This window comes from Leucopleurus acutus (genome assembly GCF_964270905.1).
Source record: "Leucopleurus acutus genome assembly, chromosome: 7".
Lineage (NCBI taxonomy): Eukaryota > Metazoa > Chordata > Mammalia > Artiodactyla > Delphinidae > Leucopleurus > Leucopleurus acutus.
In genome coordinates this window covers 107,538,811-107,557,103 of record NC_139150.1, presented here as the reverse complement: position 1 = coordinate 107,557,103, position 18,293 = coordinate 107,538,811, and the positions used below count along the sequence as shown (strand labels likewise).

The 18,293-nt window shown below is 53.2% G+C and overlaps 1 protein-coding gene across 1 annotated transcript in view; it reads left to right on the top strand.

The window, feature by feature from the left end:
* Positions 1 to 18,293, top strand: part of XKR6 (XK related 6) — a gene marked incomplete at both ends in the record, with an annotated part of 271,218 nt that overhangs the window by 240,596 nt on the left and 12,329 nt on the right. The window contains one exon of the mRNA XM_082842272.1: positions 8,195 to 8,391. Coding sequence (XP_082698398.1) covers positions 8,195 to 8,391 — 197 coding nt within the window. The remainder of the gene's footprint in view (positions 1 to 8,194; positions 8,392 to 18,293) is intronic.

The window sequence follows — 18,293 nt, the reverse complement described above, 5'->3', positions numbered from 1 at the left end:
TCCTTGGTGTCGGGGGCAGGATGCTGTCTGACTGGTAGCTGCAGTGCCCCGTCCTCTCTAGGGTGGGTTCCCAGCTACCAGGAAGTGATGCGCGTTTGGCTTTCCCTCTGTACCTGCTGTGATGACAGCGAATGGTCGGGGCAGGCAGGGACCCACCCCCTCAGGGATCTGGGGTTGGATCATGTTGACACAGGGATGTGATCATGGGCTACAGGTGTCTCTACAGGTGGAGCCCTGGACGTGTGCAGTGTGTTCGTGTGCGTGGTGGTTGGTGCATGTGTGTCTGTGTGGTGTTTGTGTGGAGTGTTCATGTAGGTGGTGTGTGTGTGGCTGTGAGAGTGTGTTCCACGCCCACCCAGGATAAGGGTCAAATGCCCCTGGAGGTGTGGCTGCTTATATTGAAATACAACAAAAATATAGAGGTATTTTTAAAATTGAAGTATAGTTGACTTACAACATTATATTCGTTTCAGGTATATAGAAGGGTAATTTGATATCTTTATAGATTATACTCTGAACAGAGTAATTATAAAGTATTGACAGTATTCCCTGTGCTGTGCGTTGCATGCTTGTGATGCAAGGGGCTCCTAATCCCCTTCACCTGTCTTGCCCCTCCTGTCCCTTTAAGGGAGCTAATTTAAGTGGTAGGTATGTTTATAAATTTCAATTGTTCATTAGTAGTCTACAGAAATATATTTAATTTTTATATGCTGACCTTGTATCATGAGACTTTGCTTACCTTGCCAATTAGTTCTAGGAGCTTTTTGTGTATATTTCTTGGGATTTTCTATCTAGACAATCATGTCATTTACAAATAGGGACAGTTTTATTTCGTTCCTTGCAGTTTGTATATACTTTCTTTTTCCTGATTTATTGTACTGACTGGGACTTCTAGTATGATGTTGAATAGGAGGGGTGAGCTTAGACATTTTTGCCTTATTCCTGATCTTAAGAGGAAAGAATTCAGTCTTTTTATCATTAAGTGTGATATTAACTGTTAATTTTTTTCTTCTTTTGGCCACGCTGCATGGCATGCGGGATCTTAGTTCCCTGCCCAGGGATCAAACCCACACCCCCTGCGGTGGAAGCGCGGAGTCCTAACCACTGGACCACCAGGGAATTCCCTAACTGTTAATTTTTATAGATATCCTTCATCTATGTCAGGTTAAGGAAGTTCTTTTCTATTTCTAGTTTGCTGAGAGTTTAAAAAAAGAATGGATGTTGAATTCTGTCAGATGCTTTCTTTCTGCATCAGTTAATGTGATATGTGGTTTTTCTTGTTAATATCATTGATTACATTTATTGATTTCTGAATATAGAATCAGGCTTACATTTCCAAGATAAACTCCAGTTGGCTATGGAATATCATTCTTTCTGTATATCACTGGATTTGTTTTGCTAGTATTTTGTTGAAGATATTTGCACCTATGTTTATAAGGGATATTATCTGTAGTTTTATTTTCTTGTATGTGTCTGGCTTTGATAGAGTAATGCTGACCTCATAAAGTGAACAGAGAAGTGTTCTTTCCTCTTTTATTTTTTTGGGGGAAAAAAGTGTGTAGAATCGGGCTAGTTCTACTTTAAATGTTTGGTAGACTACTTTTTTTCTTAAAGCGAATTCTCTAAGCTTCAGGCCCCACAAAACCTAGACTCAGTCCTGTTTGGGGCTTTGAGGGTGAGTTGCTGTCCACAATCGGAGGTTTCAAAATGCTGCTTCTGAGGGTGTCATAAGAAGCAGCAGGGGCCTACAGGTCCAGACAGGCGAAATTATTCAGCCTCCTGCTTTTGCAGAAATCACTCATTTCCCTTAGATTTAGGCAGAGCTATAGCTGACTCCCAATGGGGTAACACGATTTGGGCAAGACCTCTGATTCACCTGAACCAGGACTGACTGTGTGACTTTGGGGAAATCACTCATCCTCTCTGAGTCTCAGATGAACCAACGGGAAAAAGATGACAAATGTGTCTCCTTCACAGAGCTGCTATAAAAGTGAAAATGTGCTCAAAAAACTGTAGAGAGTTCTCCTGGAGGTATAAGGAGCTTTAAACCGTTCCATGGTTTACAAAGTAAGGGGAGGATATAGACTTGGAAGGAGAATAGAGTGGACCGAAGGAAAGACAGGAGGAGAGCCCCTTTGTGGGGGGGGGGGGGGCATCTATTTGCTCAGCATGTCCTAGGGTCCTGCTCTGGGCCAGGCATTGTATAGATGAGGACACTGAGGCTCCCTGAGGGTAGGAGATGTTCCCCAAGGCAACACAGCCAGTGACAGACCTGGAAGAGAGCCCAGGTGTTGGGGGCAAACGGTGATTTTCCACTGTAGTGAAGGGAGCAAGTTGGACCAAGTTTAAAAGAGAAGGGACAACTGGTCTACCTGTGAGGGGGCGTGTGGCTAGGAGCTGAAAAGCACTGGCCCCAAAGCAGACTGCTGGGCTTGAAGCCCTCCTCAACCCCTTACTTAGCTGGGTAAACTGAAGCACATTTCTTAACCTCAGTGCTTCAGTTTACCATCTGTTGAAGTGAGGGTAATAGTGCATCTACCTCATACATTTGTTGGAAGGATTAAATGAACTAATAAGTACAAAATGATCAGAACAGTGCCTGGTACATATATATGAGTGCCACATATACACGGGGTATTATTTGTAAAGATGCTAGGCCATCCTTAAGGCCCTAAGAAGCCACAGAAGGATGGAGTTAACGAAAGGTAGGCAGAAGCTTAGAGATCCTCCCGTCCGCCCTCTGTTTTGGATGAATCCGGCAGGCCCGGCCTCGGGGGTGACTTGCCCAAGGTCGTGCAGCCCTGCAGACCATAGGCCAGGCCCAGCTTTCCTGAGTCCTCACTCCATGAGGACACGCTGTACCCCTGCTTTTAGATCCGTGCGTTTCATGATTCTTAGGAGAGAATGGTGTGACAGGAGGCTACACAAAATCCAGGCGGAAGCAATTCAGGAGGAGAGTTGCGTGTCTTCTCTCCTGCACTACCTTTCCCGGGGGAGGTGAGCTTTCCGGAACCTGCCAGGGAAGGGGAGAAGGTAAGGGAGCAGCAGCCCACCGTGTGTCGCCTGCAGATGCCGGGCTTTCCCATGGGGACTCGTCACACCTGGGCCTGCCCCCAGGCCTCGCCTGCTGCCCCCTGCACCCCAACGCTGCCGCCGCGTCGGAAGGTGCAGGCCTTAGGGGGCCGCCGGCTGGGGATGAGATCAGTGCGCGGAGCAGCCTTCCTGCGTGGCTTAGGGTCTGGCGCCACCTTGTGGTCACGGGCCAAGGCTGTCTTTGCACAGGGGCTGAAGGCTTAGCAGGAGGCCGCTGGCTGGGCGGGCGGAGAGATCACCTAGACCCACTGTGGACTTTACAAGGTCTACTGGGAACCCAAGGACTTAAGGATAGAAGAGAGGGGTGCAGGAGCCAGAGGGGGTGGAATAGGCCGAAGGCCCTTGATTGGGAATTTTGAACTGGACTCTGATTTAGCTCCTCCTCCACGGTGGGTGACTGTGTGAGCTGGTGTCCCTGCGAGGCATGATTTCCAGTTTGGGTCTTGGACTCGATCCCAGTGCGCTCTGGGCTCCTAGCATCTGTTTGCTCATCGGTGGGGAGAGGCTCTGGCTTTGTCCACTCCCACCCTCATCTACTCCCATATTTGGGGATGTTCTCACAGAGGAAATGCAAGCTTGGTTTCTCTGGCAGGTGTTACGGTTGAACCAGCATTTCTGGGCTCGTTGTCTTCCACTGCACTGGCCAAGATGGGCAGAGGGGCTTGTGGCTCGGGGAACATGGGGATGGAGGGGCGGATCGAGTTGCTCCCTCTGCCCTGGTAGGGCAGACCTGGGTGAACCTGAGTGTCGCTGTTACCTTGGCCTGGGACCTGGAAGCATAGGCTTGGCTCTGCTACATAATCATTCCTCCACCTTGAGCCACCTTCTGAGTCTAGGAGAGGTAGAGGCTGTGGTCTGAGTGTACCCCTGAGAGAATATAGATTTGTGGTCTGGCCCCTGTGGGAGTCTGTGGCCCACAGTATTGTGCGTTGCAGGTGCCGCATCTGGGCAGAGCTGAGGTTTGGAGCACAGAGACCACAGCTGACCTGGGAGACCCATGGCACCAAGGCTCCGCCGGCCACAGGGCGGTTCTGGGTGCTGGTGCGGAGCCTCTGGACCCGAAGCCCTGCTTCATCACCTTCACCCGTGCGCCTCGTCCCCCACTGCTCTGCCTCCCGGGCCATCATCCAATCTGACTAATCTGACCCTCCCCTCTGCCCTAGATTCAGAGTCAGACTTCCCAGCGCCTCCCAACTACTTGTGACCACATGTCCTTAGGGCCGGCCTCCCACCCAGGCTCTTCCTACTGCCACCTCATCTAGTCGGTCTTCTCTTTCAGGCCCCAAATTCTGATGTGGCTTCCCTCTCCTTTGTCTCTTTCTCTTTCCATTCTCTCCTGCAGAGCTCTGTCTGTCTCTCTGTCTCTTCTCTCTGTGTGTCTGTCTCTGTCTCCCTCTCTGTCTCTCCATCTCTGTTTCTCTCTGTGTCTCTCTGTCCTTGTCTCCGACTTTGTCTCTTTCTTTCTCTCTGTTCCTCTGTCTTTCTGTTTCTGTCTCTCCCTATCTCTCTGTCTCTGTCTCTCTGTCTCTCTCTGTCTCTGTATCGCTCTATGTCTCTATGTGTGTCTCTCTGTCTCTGTGTGTCTCTCTGTCTCTGTCTCTCTCTGTGTCTCTCTGTCTCTGTCTCTCCATGTGTCTCTCTGTCTCTCTGTCTCTCCATGTGTCTCTCTGTCTCTCTGTCTCTCTGTGTGTCTCTCTGTCTCTGTCTCTGTGCCTCTCTGTCTCTGTGTCTCCCTGTGTGTCTCTGTCTCTCTGTGTGCCTCTCTGTCTCTCTGTCTCTGTGTCTCTCTGTCTCTGTCTCTCTGTGTGCCTCTCTGTGTCTCTGTCTCTGTGTCTCTCTGTCTCTGTCTCTCTGTGTCTCTCTGTCTCTGTCTCTCTGTGTGCCTCTGTCTCTGTGTCTCTCCATCTCTGTGTCTCTCTGTCTCTGTGTCTCCCTGTGTGTCTCTGTCTCTCTGTCTCTGTCTCTCTGTGTGTCTGTCTCTGTGTCTCTGTCTCTGTGTCTCTCTGTCTCTGTCTCTGTGTCTCTCTGTCTCTCTGTGTGTCTCTGTCTCTGTCTTTCTGTGTGCCTCTCTGTGTGCATCTCTGTGTCTCTGTCTCTGTGTCTCTCTGTCTCTGTCTCTCTGTGTGCCTCTGTCTCTGTGTCTCTCCATCTCTGTGTCTCTGTGTCTCTCTGTCTCTGTGTCTCCCTGTGTGTCTCTGTCTCTCTGTGTGTCTGTCTCTGTGTCTCTGTCTCTGTGTCTCTCTGTCTCTGTGTCTCTCTGTCTCTGTCTCTCTGTGTGTCTCTGTCTCTGTCTCTCTGTGTGCCTCTCTGTCTCTGTGTCTCTCTGTCTCTCTCTGTGTCTCTCTATCTCTGTGTCGCCCTGTGTCTCTCTGTCTCTGTCTCTCTGTGTGTCTCTCTGTCTCTCTGTGTGCCTCTCTGTCTCTGTGTCTCTCTGTCCCTGTGTCTCTCTGTCTCTGTCTCTCAGTGACCCCATAGCTTTACGGGTCAGGTACAACAACCTCCCTGCCCCTAGCCCCTCCCCTGGTCCTTTGATTTTGGGAACTTACAGATGGAGGCTCAGAGAGAGGCAGTGACTCGTGGGAAGTGGCGCAGCCAATAAATGACAGAACCTGGAACGGAACGGAATTCAGGGCCCTTTTTCACTTCAGAGCCTCAGTGTCCCCAGGTGTTAAATGATGACAACCAGACCTGCCCCACAGGGCACGGCGGGGCCTCCGGAAGATGCCCGGCCTGCAGTGCCTGGCGAGGCTGGCGCCCCCGGCCTCTCCACGCTGGCCCCGGCACCGTCCCCGCTGCAGTGCCTCCCTCCCCTTAGTTTTCTGCAGGGTTGTTCTCCACTCACTCCAGGGAGTGTATGTGCAGAAAATAAGGTGTCCGTCCCAGCCCCCCGGGTGGGTCTTTTCAGAGATCCCATCCCTTAGAGGCCCTCAGGAATCTAGAGAAGCAGCCGTCAGGTGTTCGTCAGGTGTCGGATGGGCTCGCCGTCACCAGCACGTGTGGTTCAGGTCACACCGATGGTTCAGGTGGGCTGCTTTGTGTCCCGATGCCCACTCTGGGGGACCCAGATGCCCACTCTGGGGGCCCACTCGTTCCTCTGTGGGTCCAGTACACGCTTAGCGCACAGGAGGGAGGCCCACTGTTTTGGATCTGGAGAGGGCATCAATTACAGTTTTAAATTATTTTACAAATGTATGTTTTTGCGTCTTTGCCTCTAAAGCATGGGCTTCTCTAACGTCGATGCAAGGTTCTTGGGCAACACCCACTTCTCCCTTTGCTTCCAGGGGGTGGGGGGTATAGAGCCCCTGCCTGTGAGCCTCTCAGGAATCCGGTGTAAACGTGGGCATGAGCTGCCTTCGCCGTGTTGTGACAGTGCTGCCCTGCAGGAGTCTGAGCACTGGGGGCAGGAGTCTTCCTTCTGCATCCACAGCCACTGGGGACATGGCGTGAACACAAACAAGCTCAGGTGTCCGTGAGAGACAGAGAAGACACGAGAAGGGGGCGCGGGGAGAGAGACCGGGCGGTGGGACAGGAGGGGCGGGCAGGACCCCATGAGCCGAGGGAGGGGCTCGGATTTTATTCTGAACGTGACGGGAAGCCACGGGAGTGTTGAAAGAAGGTGGTGACGTGATTGCGTTTGTGATTTTCACAAAGCACCTTGGCTGCTGTGCAAAGAATGGGTTGTTCTGGGACAAGAGTGGACCCTGGGAGACCAGTTAGGAGGCTTCTGCTTCGATCCAGGAGAGAGGGGTGGTGGCGGGGACCAGGCTGGCGGTGGTGATGGGGACGGAGAGAAGGGACCGTCCAGCAGCCCCGAGTAGGCCCCTGACGGTGCTTGAGGACAGTGGGGACTCTGTAGGGGGGTCAACCATGCTCTCAACCTCTGTGATTCCGGCTCGGCCGTTTAAAAGACACAATGATATACATTCCCAGGGGGCGGCCAGGGACGCAAGTGTGGCTCTGTCCTGTTGTCTGCGGCCTCAGTTTATATGCGTATTCTTGATCCTAACTAGGCCCGCAAAGCTGTGCCTTCTGAACCCTGCTTTCGTCCCGGCGCTGCCGGCTCCTCTGGGCCTGGCCTGGCCCCAGAGACGGCTGGCTGGCTTGGACGCTACCTTCCATCCTCCCCTTGACTGTGGCTAGGAGACAAGCTTCCGAAGTTTAGGTGACAGTGAGGCAGGCCTGGGGGCTTTCTCACGTGGACCTGGATACGTGCCCAGCACGCGGATTATCTCCCTAATCTTCCCACCAGCCGTGTGATGCTGTGATTCTGCCGTGTGAAAGAAGAGTAACGAGGACACAGAGTTGGGTAATTAGTCCAAGGTCCCACAGTGAGCAGATGACAGAGCCGGGATTTGAACCCAGAGCCTGTGCCCTCTGCCTGCACCTGCTCCCTTTGCCCCTTGTCCCTCCCGGGTGGAGTGGGCGCAGTGGTTTGTGTGACTGAGTCCTGGGCTGTACCTGGATAGAGGCTCCATTGCAGGCCGTCCCTAGTGTAGAGCGGGGCACGCACGAGCTTTGGTGTCCAGCAGCCTGGGGCCGCCTCCTGGTTGCTCCGCCATCGGGTCTGGAGCCTGTGCAAGTGAGTCCCGCCTGTCTGTCCTACGTGGGAACTACACCTGCCTGTCGCCTGGGACCCAGGCAACACGCAGTAGCCAGCCAGCCAGTGATACTTAGTAGGAGCTTCATAAATGCTAATTCCCTTCCCTCCTCCTCCAGAGAGGTGAAAACCCTGCAGGAAGGTTCCCCATGGGACCCTGAACTTCGGCCAGCCCCCCTGCTCCCTGAGCTCACCTGTGGTGCTTCCCTGGCAGGCCTGTGAGATCACCTGGTCCCACTCTTCCATTTCTTATTTTACAGATGAGCAAAGTGAGGTCAGGGAGGGGACAACTTGCCTGGGACCCGTTCCCTGGCCTGCCCCCACCCCACCCCACCCCGAAGCCTCAGCACCCCGTCTGTGGTCCGGCAGAACCCCTGGAGCTGGTCCAAGCACCCGGAAAACCTCAGCGCCAAGGAGGGGATGCTAGTCTGTGGGGACGGCCTGACCCTCCCACAGCTCCCACGCCGACCCACGCTCTCTGTGTTCTGTCCCGTCTCTCGGCAGGTATATCCGCACCATGTACCTGGGGATTCAGAGCCAGCGGCAGAAGGAACACCAGCGACGCTTCTACTGGGCTATGATGTACGAATATGCAGACGTTAACATGCTGCGCCTCCTGGAGACCTTCCTGGAAAGCGCCCCCCAACTGGTGCTACAGCTCTGCATAATGATCCAGAAGAGCCGCGCCGAGACGCTGCCCTGTGAGTCCCCTCCCCCTCCCCGGGGCTGGGGGCGTCGCCCTGACCCCGAGTCGTCACTCCCCCGCACAGGATTTCTGCGCCCCTGCGTGCGAGCCTGCCCCGCCGTCATGTGAGCAGAGGAGAGCCGGGTCTCCGTGTCCCTGGAGCAGCAGGGCGGAGGGCCCTAGTCTCCCAGTCCTGGCGGGGGAGAGGCCCCTTGTCTTGGCGCTGGCCTGAGCCACGGTGTTTGCACACATGCGGGACATGGGGAAGATGCCTTAGCCAAGAGGCATTAGCAGTTCTAGACGTTTGTAAGCTGTGGTGCTCCTGCTTTAGACCCACATATAAAAGGTAGCAGCCCCACTTATAAAACAGGCTCGAGTAGCTCTGTTCTAGGTAGACGCGGATGGGGGTCCAGAGCCCAGCGTGCCCCGCCCACTGGCCGCACCTCCCCACTCCTGGCCACTGTGGCCCCAGATGGTCTCGGAGCGCCCAGGGCCCGGTCTGGACACTGGTCTCTACAGCAGCGGGAAGCCTCTGGGGGCCACCTGACTGCCCACCTGACTTTCCACATTGGCCTCCTCTGGTGAAGGTGGAGTCTCACCCCAGGTCGCCAATGTCAGGGCAGACCCCAGGTCAGACCAGCCTGCAAGCGTCATTGTCATGTCAGAGCCCATTTCAGCAGGGCTGGAGCTCCAGCAGGGGAGAAGGTCTAGGGTGACGAGGGGCTGGAGATCACAACACTTGGGGGGCCCTGGGGACGTTTTGCCTGGGGAGGACTTGAGCTATGTGAATTTCACCATTTGAAGGGATGTCAGGGAAGGATGAAGCTCCAAAGGGTCTGGAGGGAGCTACAGGGAGGCCGTTATCGATTCTACATGGGGGAGACGTTTCAAACAGCAGGAGCCGTCCAGGGGTGGAAAGACTGTCTCAGGAAGTAGAGAGCTTCCCGTCGTGCGGAATAATCAAGCAGGGCTGTTGCTGCAGGGACTCAGCCCAGAGGTTCCTGACTCGAGAGGGCTCGAGTATGTGTGATCTGGAGTAGCAAGGCAGCTGGGGCAGAGGGTCTGTTCGCCATGCCCACCTCTCCCTGGCCAGTGGGGCCTGCTGGCCTCCTGGGTCCTCACCTCTGGGCCCACAGCTCCCCAGCTGCTCCAGCGGGCCCTGGGTCCCACCAAGTTCATGAGCACCTGTAGGGGGCACTCTCCAGCGGGACACCCCCTTGCCCCACGTGGCCCCAAGCTCTGGCCTTTCATTGAACCTCTATGCCTCTTTGGTATAACGGGGGAGATGACAACCGTACCTAATTTGGGGGGAATGCAATGATATTCGGCACGTAGAACACTTTGTTATCCAGCTCTGCAGGCATCTAAGGGGGTGTGTTTCGCATTGCCGGGGAAGCGGCATGGGCACAATCCTAGGTGATCCCCCATCTTCCGCCCCGTGGGTCATGCTGCCCCAGCTGCCCTGCTGAGCCCACTCTTTCTATGATCACTGCTCAGGTTATAAATGCAGAGAGGCTGGATGTGAAGTCCCCAGAGAGGAAACTCGAGGGGCAGCCGATGTTGCTTCCTAGGGGTCCTCCTGACATGGGAGCCCAGGCGGCCCATGTCAGCAAAGGCTAAGGGGCCGCTGGGCGAGCCTTTGTCAGCAGGAGCCTGGGAGTGACAAGAGCCAGGCTACTTTGGCCTGGGGAAGCACTCCCTGGCTCTTCTGCCCACATGCCCGTCTTTTCATGCCAGCGGTTCAGAGGTTGGGGGAGCACTTCCCCACGTGTTTGGTGAGTGGAATAGTTATTTCTTGAAATAGACTTGCACAGTTAAATACATTTGGGGACTGCTGGGCCTGACAGAGGTCAGTGGCAATCTTTGCTGTTGGGTTGTGAGTCCCCAGGATGAGGGTCTGCAGGGCTGGCTGGGGTGATGGGAAGGAAGGAAACCGGCCGTCACTGTCATGGAGCATAGACTGTAAGCTCTTGGCATGTTCCTTTTTCCTTTTTTAAAAAATTTCAACCCTTTAATTAATTTATTTATTTGGGGGGCACATCGTGCGGCATGTGAGATCTTAGTTCCCCGACCAGGGATTGAACCCGTGCCCGCTGCAGTGGAAGCACGGAGTCTTAACCACTGGAGCCAGAGAAGTCCCATGTTCCTCTTTCTTAACTTCTAGAATATCTGCTCATCACTGGACCCTTGTGTTATGGTGGTAGATGCCTTCCCTCTCTTTTCCCATAAAAAGCTGCATGAAATGTATGCCCTTTAAAGAAAACCATTTTAAATAGTAGAAATTGGAGGAGAGGAGAGAAAGTCTGTGAACTTGGAAGGGACGTGTTGGCGACGTGGACTCTGTGAGTTCTTAGAGGACCGTGGCCTGGAAAGATGGGGTGACTCCGCCTGCTGCTGGACAGCTGTGTGACCTTCAGCAAGTGACCGAGCCTTTCTGTTCCTCAGTTTTCTCGTTTCTGAAATGGGGATAACATTGGTACCTACCACAGAGGGTTGTTCTGAGCATTTTTGACGTGATGAATGTCGAGGGCCTCGGGCCGCATCTGGTCATTTTGTGGTTGGTGATGGTCGAGCTCTTACTGCAGATACACTTTCTGAATTGGACCACGAGTTACTAGTGAGATCATGGCTAACTGGCCTTGTTTGGTGGGCTTTTGGTGACACCTGTCCACTCTATACCGTTAATGCTAGCAGATGGCTAGAAAGATCACTATTGCTGTAATAGGTGAGTTTACCATGGATCTTGTCCAATGCCAACCTCTTCCACTTTTGCCAGCTATCCACCTTTTATTCCTCTTTTATCACTGGGTTAGCAGTACAGTATTTGGCCTGCAAGATGGATTTGTATCCAATTTACCCACAAAACCAGACTCAAGTCAAAAGATAATATTGGGTTAGCCAAAAAGTTCGTTCGTGTTTTTCCGTAACACCTCAAGGAATCTTACGTAAAAACCCGAACGAACTTTTTGGCTAACGCGATAGTAACAGTAATAATAAATCATGGAAATCTTATGCTAGAGTCATTTGGGTACTTCAGTGGGGTCTTCCTTAAATCTGGTGTCTTGAAAGTTTAAATAAAGATATAAAAGGGGCATGTTATCTGACATGCCACTTACACTAGTAGTGAGTCTTTTGTCTGCTGAAAGCTTCACGAGGCTTCTAGGCTGTGACAGAGTTTGGAAAGCAGTCCTGAATAGTGAGAAAAGCCCGACAGAGCTGCGTATAAATTCCACCTCCACCATTTATTGGCTTTACGACACGGGGCACGTTAATTTCCTAACTGGGCTTCTTCATCTGTAAAGTGGGCATAATAACTGCTTTTGGGTGGTGGTGAAGGTCTGACGAGCTGCACGTACCCCTCTACAGCGCCTTGGCTGGCGTATTATGGGCACTTGATACACTCTGCCATTCAACAAGATGCATTAAGTCAGGAGCCGTACTACGTGCTGAGGGTAACAGGGAACAGATGTGGTCCGGGCCCTCATGAATCTTCCATTCTCTCTTGGGAGACATAACAGAAACAGCTAGACAGCTAGCACGCTGTGGGAAGTGCCTTAAGCAAACAGTCCGGGTGCCAAGACCACAGTACACGGGGTGGGGTGTGGAGAGAGCTTATCTGAGCAGGAATGTCAGAGGAAGGCTCTCCAGAGAGTTGACATTTCGGCTGAGCAGAAACACTGAGGAGCCAGCTATGGGAGAAGCAGATACAGCCTTCCAGGCAGAGGGGACGGCATGCGTAGAGCCCTGAGATAGGAAACGCCTGGCTTGCTCTAGAAAATGAAAGGACTCAGCATAGCTGGAGGTTGGCGGTGTGGGGAAGGAGAGTGACGTGCGGAGGATGGAGGGGAAGGCAGAGGCCTGGCAGCTTGGGTTTATACCAAGTGCCGCGGGGAGGGTTATGTAGGAAGTCTTTTAAAGAAGATTCCCTTTCCTGCTGTGCAGGGAGGAAAACAAGAGCTGAGCCAGGAACGCCGGTTAGGGGCAGCGGTGGAGGTCCAGGGTGAAACGATGGGGTTGGAGTGTTTGGGGGTGGAAGCCAAGTGCACGGGCTGGAGGGCTGGGCTGCTCTGGAGCGGAAATCAACAAGACTCAGCAGGCCTGGTGCAGGCAGTGATAGAAGGAGGGCTGGGGGTTTCTAACAGGGTATGCTGAGGTTGAGGACACTCTACGGGGACTGGGTCAAGAGTTCGTAGCTCTGTCACCTTTCCTGGCTTTTTGGGTTTTCTGACCCTCCCACGTGAACGTTGGCAGGGCTGGCGAGCGTGTGGCGACACCCACACGGCACCTGAGCCTGCCTTTTGGGGTTGAGCTCACCGTGAGGAGTTATCCTCCTTTCAGGGCTCTGATGACCACTCGCCCGTGGCCTCACGACCCCACTTGTCAGGCACCTGCTCTGCTGTAGGCAAGATGCTGTGTCAGGAATGGGTTTGCTAAGATACCTACCCTTCGGTAGGTGTTCTTAAACACCAAGCCCTTAAGCATTGGTTTTCTTTTAAACAAACGTTGAGCTCTGAGATACAAATAGGCCTCTTGTCTTTCCATCCCTTTGGTGTTAACCTCCCTAATAGTTTCCTTCTTTCTTAACCTCACTTGTCAGCTCCGCTTACATCAGAAGCCCACCAGTGGCGTGTACCTTAGCTTCACATTTGCTCCCTTCTCCAGCAAGAGAGTGCTGCAGAGAGGCAGGTGTTCGTCCAGTTTCTCTGCTCCCGTCTGTACCTTTTTCTTCAGCTGCCACCCCAGGAGCTCTTCCTCCTTTCCCGAGTGAGGACGAAAGTCATCCCAATCAGCTCCCTCTCCGGGCTTCCTCTCCGGATCAGGTTTCCGTTCTGCGTGAGGGCTAGGCTTCCAGGTTCTGGTTCTCAGGGGAGCGAAGGCCAGGGTCTGCTTCTCGGCTGTGGGCTTGGTTAAACGGCCCTCCCTGCCTTCCCCTCCCCACAGTGAAAGACGTCCATGTTTCTCCCCTTGGGAGAGTTCTTTTCTGTAATGTGAAAAGCGCTGCCCTGTCTCTCCAGCCCCGCTCATATGGACATTAGCTGTTACCCTCCAAATCTGGGACACAAAAGTTGGCTACTTGATCATTTAGGATTTTGGTTACACTTAGGTGAAGCTGCCCCCCAGAAAGTGAGGGTGGTCTGGTTGTGTGGCCCATGACCACAGATCTGTGTTCTATACCAGACCTGGGAATTTCCTACTCAACTTTCCTCATTACCAAGGAGTAAACTTTGTTATTGAAACAACCATTTCACTGCATCAAACACCATCAGATAATGAATCACCTTGAGCAGAGTTATGGGGGGTTTCGGTGCCCCCTGATCCCCTATTGTGTGAGCCACCGCCTGACTTAATCCTGGTGGAGTAGCCGCCTTCTCCCTGACTCCCCCTGGCCCTCACCCCCGCCCCGTGCTGAGCTGGAGCCGCTAGCTCTGAGAGTTGCTCTGGGGTTTCAGACCAGGTTGGTACCACGATCTTCCAGCCTCAGATCTCAGCTCCAGGCTGCTCATGCCATTTCTCGGTCTTAGCCTCCAGGATAGATAAAGGAGAAGATGTGCCCTTCCCTGTTCATGCCCTTCCCCTGGCTGTCTTGCATCTTCACCCGTACCTGCAGTGAAGAGGGACACGCCTTCCTTCTCCCCCCAGAACACAGACTCGGCCTCTCTCGTTTCCCCGGGGTACGAACTCTCCCCAGCTCTGTTTCTGTCTCCTTCTGAGAAGCTGCCCCTCCTTCTTGCCCATCAGATACCCGCTTGGCGTCTACACACAGGGTGCCCTGAACAGCCAACTCCAGCTCCCAGTTCTGCTTCAGCTCCCAGTGGCTTCTTGTCAAACAGAACGTTAAAACCTCACACTTCTAAACAGAGTTTGCAAGGATATTAAACAGAGACATCACTTTTGGTGCATCAAAAAGAGAGGAGAGTTCTTTTTTTTCAACTGTGATAAGAACACATGTAAGATCTACCCTCTTAACAAATTTTAAGTGTAAAAGAAAATGCAGTATGTACGTATGAGGGAGTGTTCTTAAAGCAGCAGAAAACGTTTGAGAAAGGCAGGCTAAATCAATTTCACTACAGTTAACACCGATGAAATAACCATCGGCCACCTGAAAATGTTTGTGCATGAAATGTTGGGACAAAGCCAGTGCGGCTTCTCGGGGGAGGCGCCGAGTGCTGCCAGTTCAGAAGCCTGAGCCGTAACTGTAACGGGGCCACTTAGTCAGTAACGGTTTATTAAGCACCTACTATGCACCAAGCATGGTTCTAGGCACCGGGGACAGATACGAGCAATAAACAAAACAGACAGAAAGCCCTGCTCTCGTGGGCTTGCATTTCTTGTAGGGAGAGACAGACAGCGAACAAAACAGCTATTAGAAAATGGTAGGTACTCAGCAGAGCTCTAAAGCTGGGAAGAGAGAGGGGCGGGGGAGCAGAGCCATGTCAGCCTTCAGCAGTGCTGCAGGAAGGTCTCCCCGTCTTCAATGGGGTGGCAGGAAGGGGACCTCTGAGCAAAGATATGAAGGAGGGAGGGAGCCAGCCCACAGATCTCTGGAGGTGAGTGTACCAGAGGAGGGGACAGCCAAGGGCAAGGCCTTGGGCTAAGAAAGTGACTCCAGTGTTTGGGGAGCAGCCAGGAGGCTGGGAAGGTGGGTGTGTCGTGCCTGGGCTCAGCCCTGCCCCGGGGGTCCTGCCAGCAGAGCATCTCTTCCTCTTCTGCTTTGTTAAAACATTTTAAACTGCTTTATTGAGATACACTTTACATACCGTAAAATTCACCCACTTGAAGTGTACGATTCAATGGCTGTTAGTGTATCCGCGGAGTTGTCACCATCACCACGACCAATCTCAGAACAGTTTCATTGCCCCACAGAGACACGTCACCCTTCTTAGATTTGCTCTCCTGTCCCCCACCCCGCAACTTTCCTGCACAGGGAGGTGGGCAGCTGAAGGAGCCCTGGGTCCTGAGTCCACTGTGCTAGAACGTGGCAAGGGATGCTGGGAAAATCTCTCCCATCTCATCTCTGAGCCTGAGTAATATGAGTAAGGGCAGGAGGGACTCCTGAAGTCCTTTCAGTCTGGCAGGCTGTGACTGTAAGGAAGAGAAAAGTGGGGGAATCTGAGCAAGAATCGGACAGGAGCAATGTTTAATTATTAGGCTAGACATTCACATTAGAGGCAATCGCAAACTCAAGGTCTCGTGGGAACTCCCAGCTCCAGGAAAGACGGCAATTAAGTGATCTTCAAAAGATCTTTTCTATTTCTTAAGATTTCCAAGGAAAGAAGGCCTACAGATTTCATGAATGATGTCTTCCTGTGTCACACACCTCTCACTCCTGGGGAGTGGGTGGAATGGAAGAGACCCTGAGAAGGAAATGGGGGAGTCCCTGTAAGCTGTTCTCCTTCCTGTCTGAGCCTCACCTTCTTCATCTGTAAAAATAAAAAAGGGATCCTTTCCATTCTAGACACAATTGGAGGTGTTAGGTGGGTCAGGACAACAAGAGGAGTCCTAGGGGTGAGGCAGTCACTCCCTGGCCAACCTGGAGTGACGTTTGGGTCTGACGCTGACCAGCGGAGAGCTGAGTCCTCTCTCAATTCCAGGCCCTCTTATGTGTTCAGACCCCACGTGCCCCAGGCTGCCAGACCCTGGGGTTCAGGAGCCTGCCCGCTGTAATACCTGCCCACCTGTGACCGCGTGGAGCTCATCCCCATCTCCTGCTGTTCTTGGGGACCCCATCATTCCCTTCACCCCCCCACCCTGCCCCAGTAATAACCAAGTACCTTGAGGCCTTCTCTGCTTGTCCCTCCGGTAGTCTCCTGAGACTGTCGCCTAGAAGAAAAGGTGCTGCCTCCTGTTTTGAGTGGTAACAGGTGTGGACCTGGCTTCACACTCTGATTTGCACTTAGAAGCTGCATCAGTCCCATAAGGCCCTTAGCCTCTTTGAGCCTCGGGGTTCTCGTTTGTAAACCATGCATCGTAACTCCTGCCCCAGAGGGGTTTTGTCAGGAGCGAGTGAAATACATTTGTCTGTGTCACAAAGGGGGCCCCCTGGCAATCGCCCATCCGAGGCCCGCTTTGCTGCCCTGCTCAGCGAGGCTCTGGCTGGGCGACGTCACCTGCTTGGCAGCTCTGCTCCCTTCGCCAGGCTGCTCGCCTGAGCTGCCGTGGAGCTCAACAGCGGTCTGAGAGCCCTCCGCAGCCTCCTGACACAGTCCCTTCCAGGGCTCCAGGGGCCGTTCCTCCTGTAACCAGGCCAGGACCGTGGAGAGTGCTGGTTCTAGCCCAGCACAGTGCCGAGGGCGCAGCAGCAGCAGCGAGGTCAGCCTGCGATGGCCAGTCTCGCGCCTCCGTCCCCCCCATTTCTCCCGCTTCTCCCTCCTCCCCACCCTTCAGTCCCTGGTGCAGAAGTGGGCGGTGCCCCTGCCCTTGGCCCAAGCCCTTCTCCTCCCAGGATTTCTCTTGTGGTGGTCAGATCGTGCGGTGACCTGTCAGGGAGACACAGAGCCGGTTGGCTGGAGGAGCAGTTCGCGGGGGAGGAGGGGGGATGTGACAGGAGAAATGGTGGGAACTCCAGCTGTGGGCGCCGGCTTCTAGCCACCCCCCTTGCCCGTTAATTTGGCTGGGATCTCTGACACATCACTTAACCTCTCTGAGCCTCGGTTTCTCCTTTTTAAGTTGGGAATAATCGTACCTGCCGTAATCTACTCAGAGGGGATGGGTGGGGACCCTGTGAGATTAGAGGGGAAGCCACCTGGGGACTAGGGGTAAGGGTTACACATGCGGTTACTTTGTGTCTCGGGTGAGGGAATGACTTTGGGGTTTAGATTAAATTACATCATTGTAGCTTAGAATCCCAGCAGGACCCTCATCTCCCCCCACTTACAAACCTGGAATCCCAGGGCCCTGCAAGGTGGGATTGAGCTGGAGATGCTCTTGCCCCCGGCTGCAGGCCTGCTTCTCTCTTGGGAGGGCATGATTGCGTGAGAAAATCAGTTAGGTTAGGCCTTTGTCAAAATAGTATAGGTATGGGCTTCCCTGGCGGCGCAGTGGTTGAGAGTCCGCCTGCTGATGCAGGGGACGCGGGTTCGTGCCCCGGTCCGGGAAGATCCCACATGCCGCGGAGCGGCTGGGCCCGTGAGCCATGGCCGCTGAGCCTGCGCGTCCGGAGCCTGTGCTCCACAACGGGAGAGGTCGCACACAAAAAAATGTTATAGGTAAGTCTGACGGTCAACGATAATACATCACACAGGCTCCCTGAAACACATTTGCACTGAGCACGCCTGGCCCTGTGCTAGCCTCTGGGGAAACAGAGGTGAGCCAGGCAGGCGGGTCTCTGCCCTTCGGGGGCCTACATCTTAGTGGAGACAGGCAATAACGGGTAACACATGAATAATACCATTTCAAATATAATTGAGTCTATGTACGTGTGTGTATGGGGGAATAGGACATGTAGGCACACCTTTATTGCCATAGGATACTGTATATGTACACTCTGTATATTCACCATGTATGTACATCGTACTATACACATTCTCTGTCTCTGTCTCTGTCTCTGTCTCTCTCTCTATACACTATATATAGATATATAAATATATAGTGTAGTATGTAAATACATCAAAGATGTACATATATCAAATACATATTGAATATTCCAAATCCCTGTTTTTACGCATGGGCCACAAACAATAAACTAAGGCCCAGTCTGCTTGTACCAAAGCCCATGCTTTCCAGGGCATCGCACGGCCTCTGTTAAAATGCAGTCAGTCTGGGAGCATCAGGGCATTGAGACTGGTTGGCTGTTTGCTCCTCAGTGAGGGTGGATTTACTGGAACTTTCCAGGGATAGCAGACGGATTTCTTCACAGGGTGCTTCAGGCCCACCAGGATCCAGGCATCCGCGAGGCTTGTGCCAGACCAGCTGAGTGGC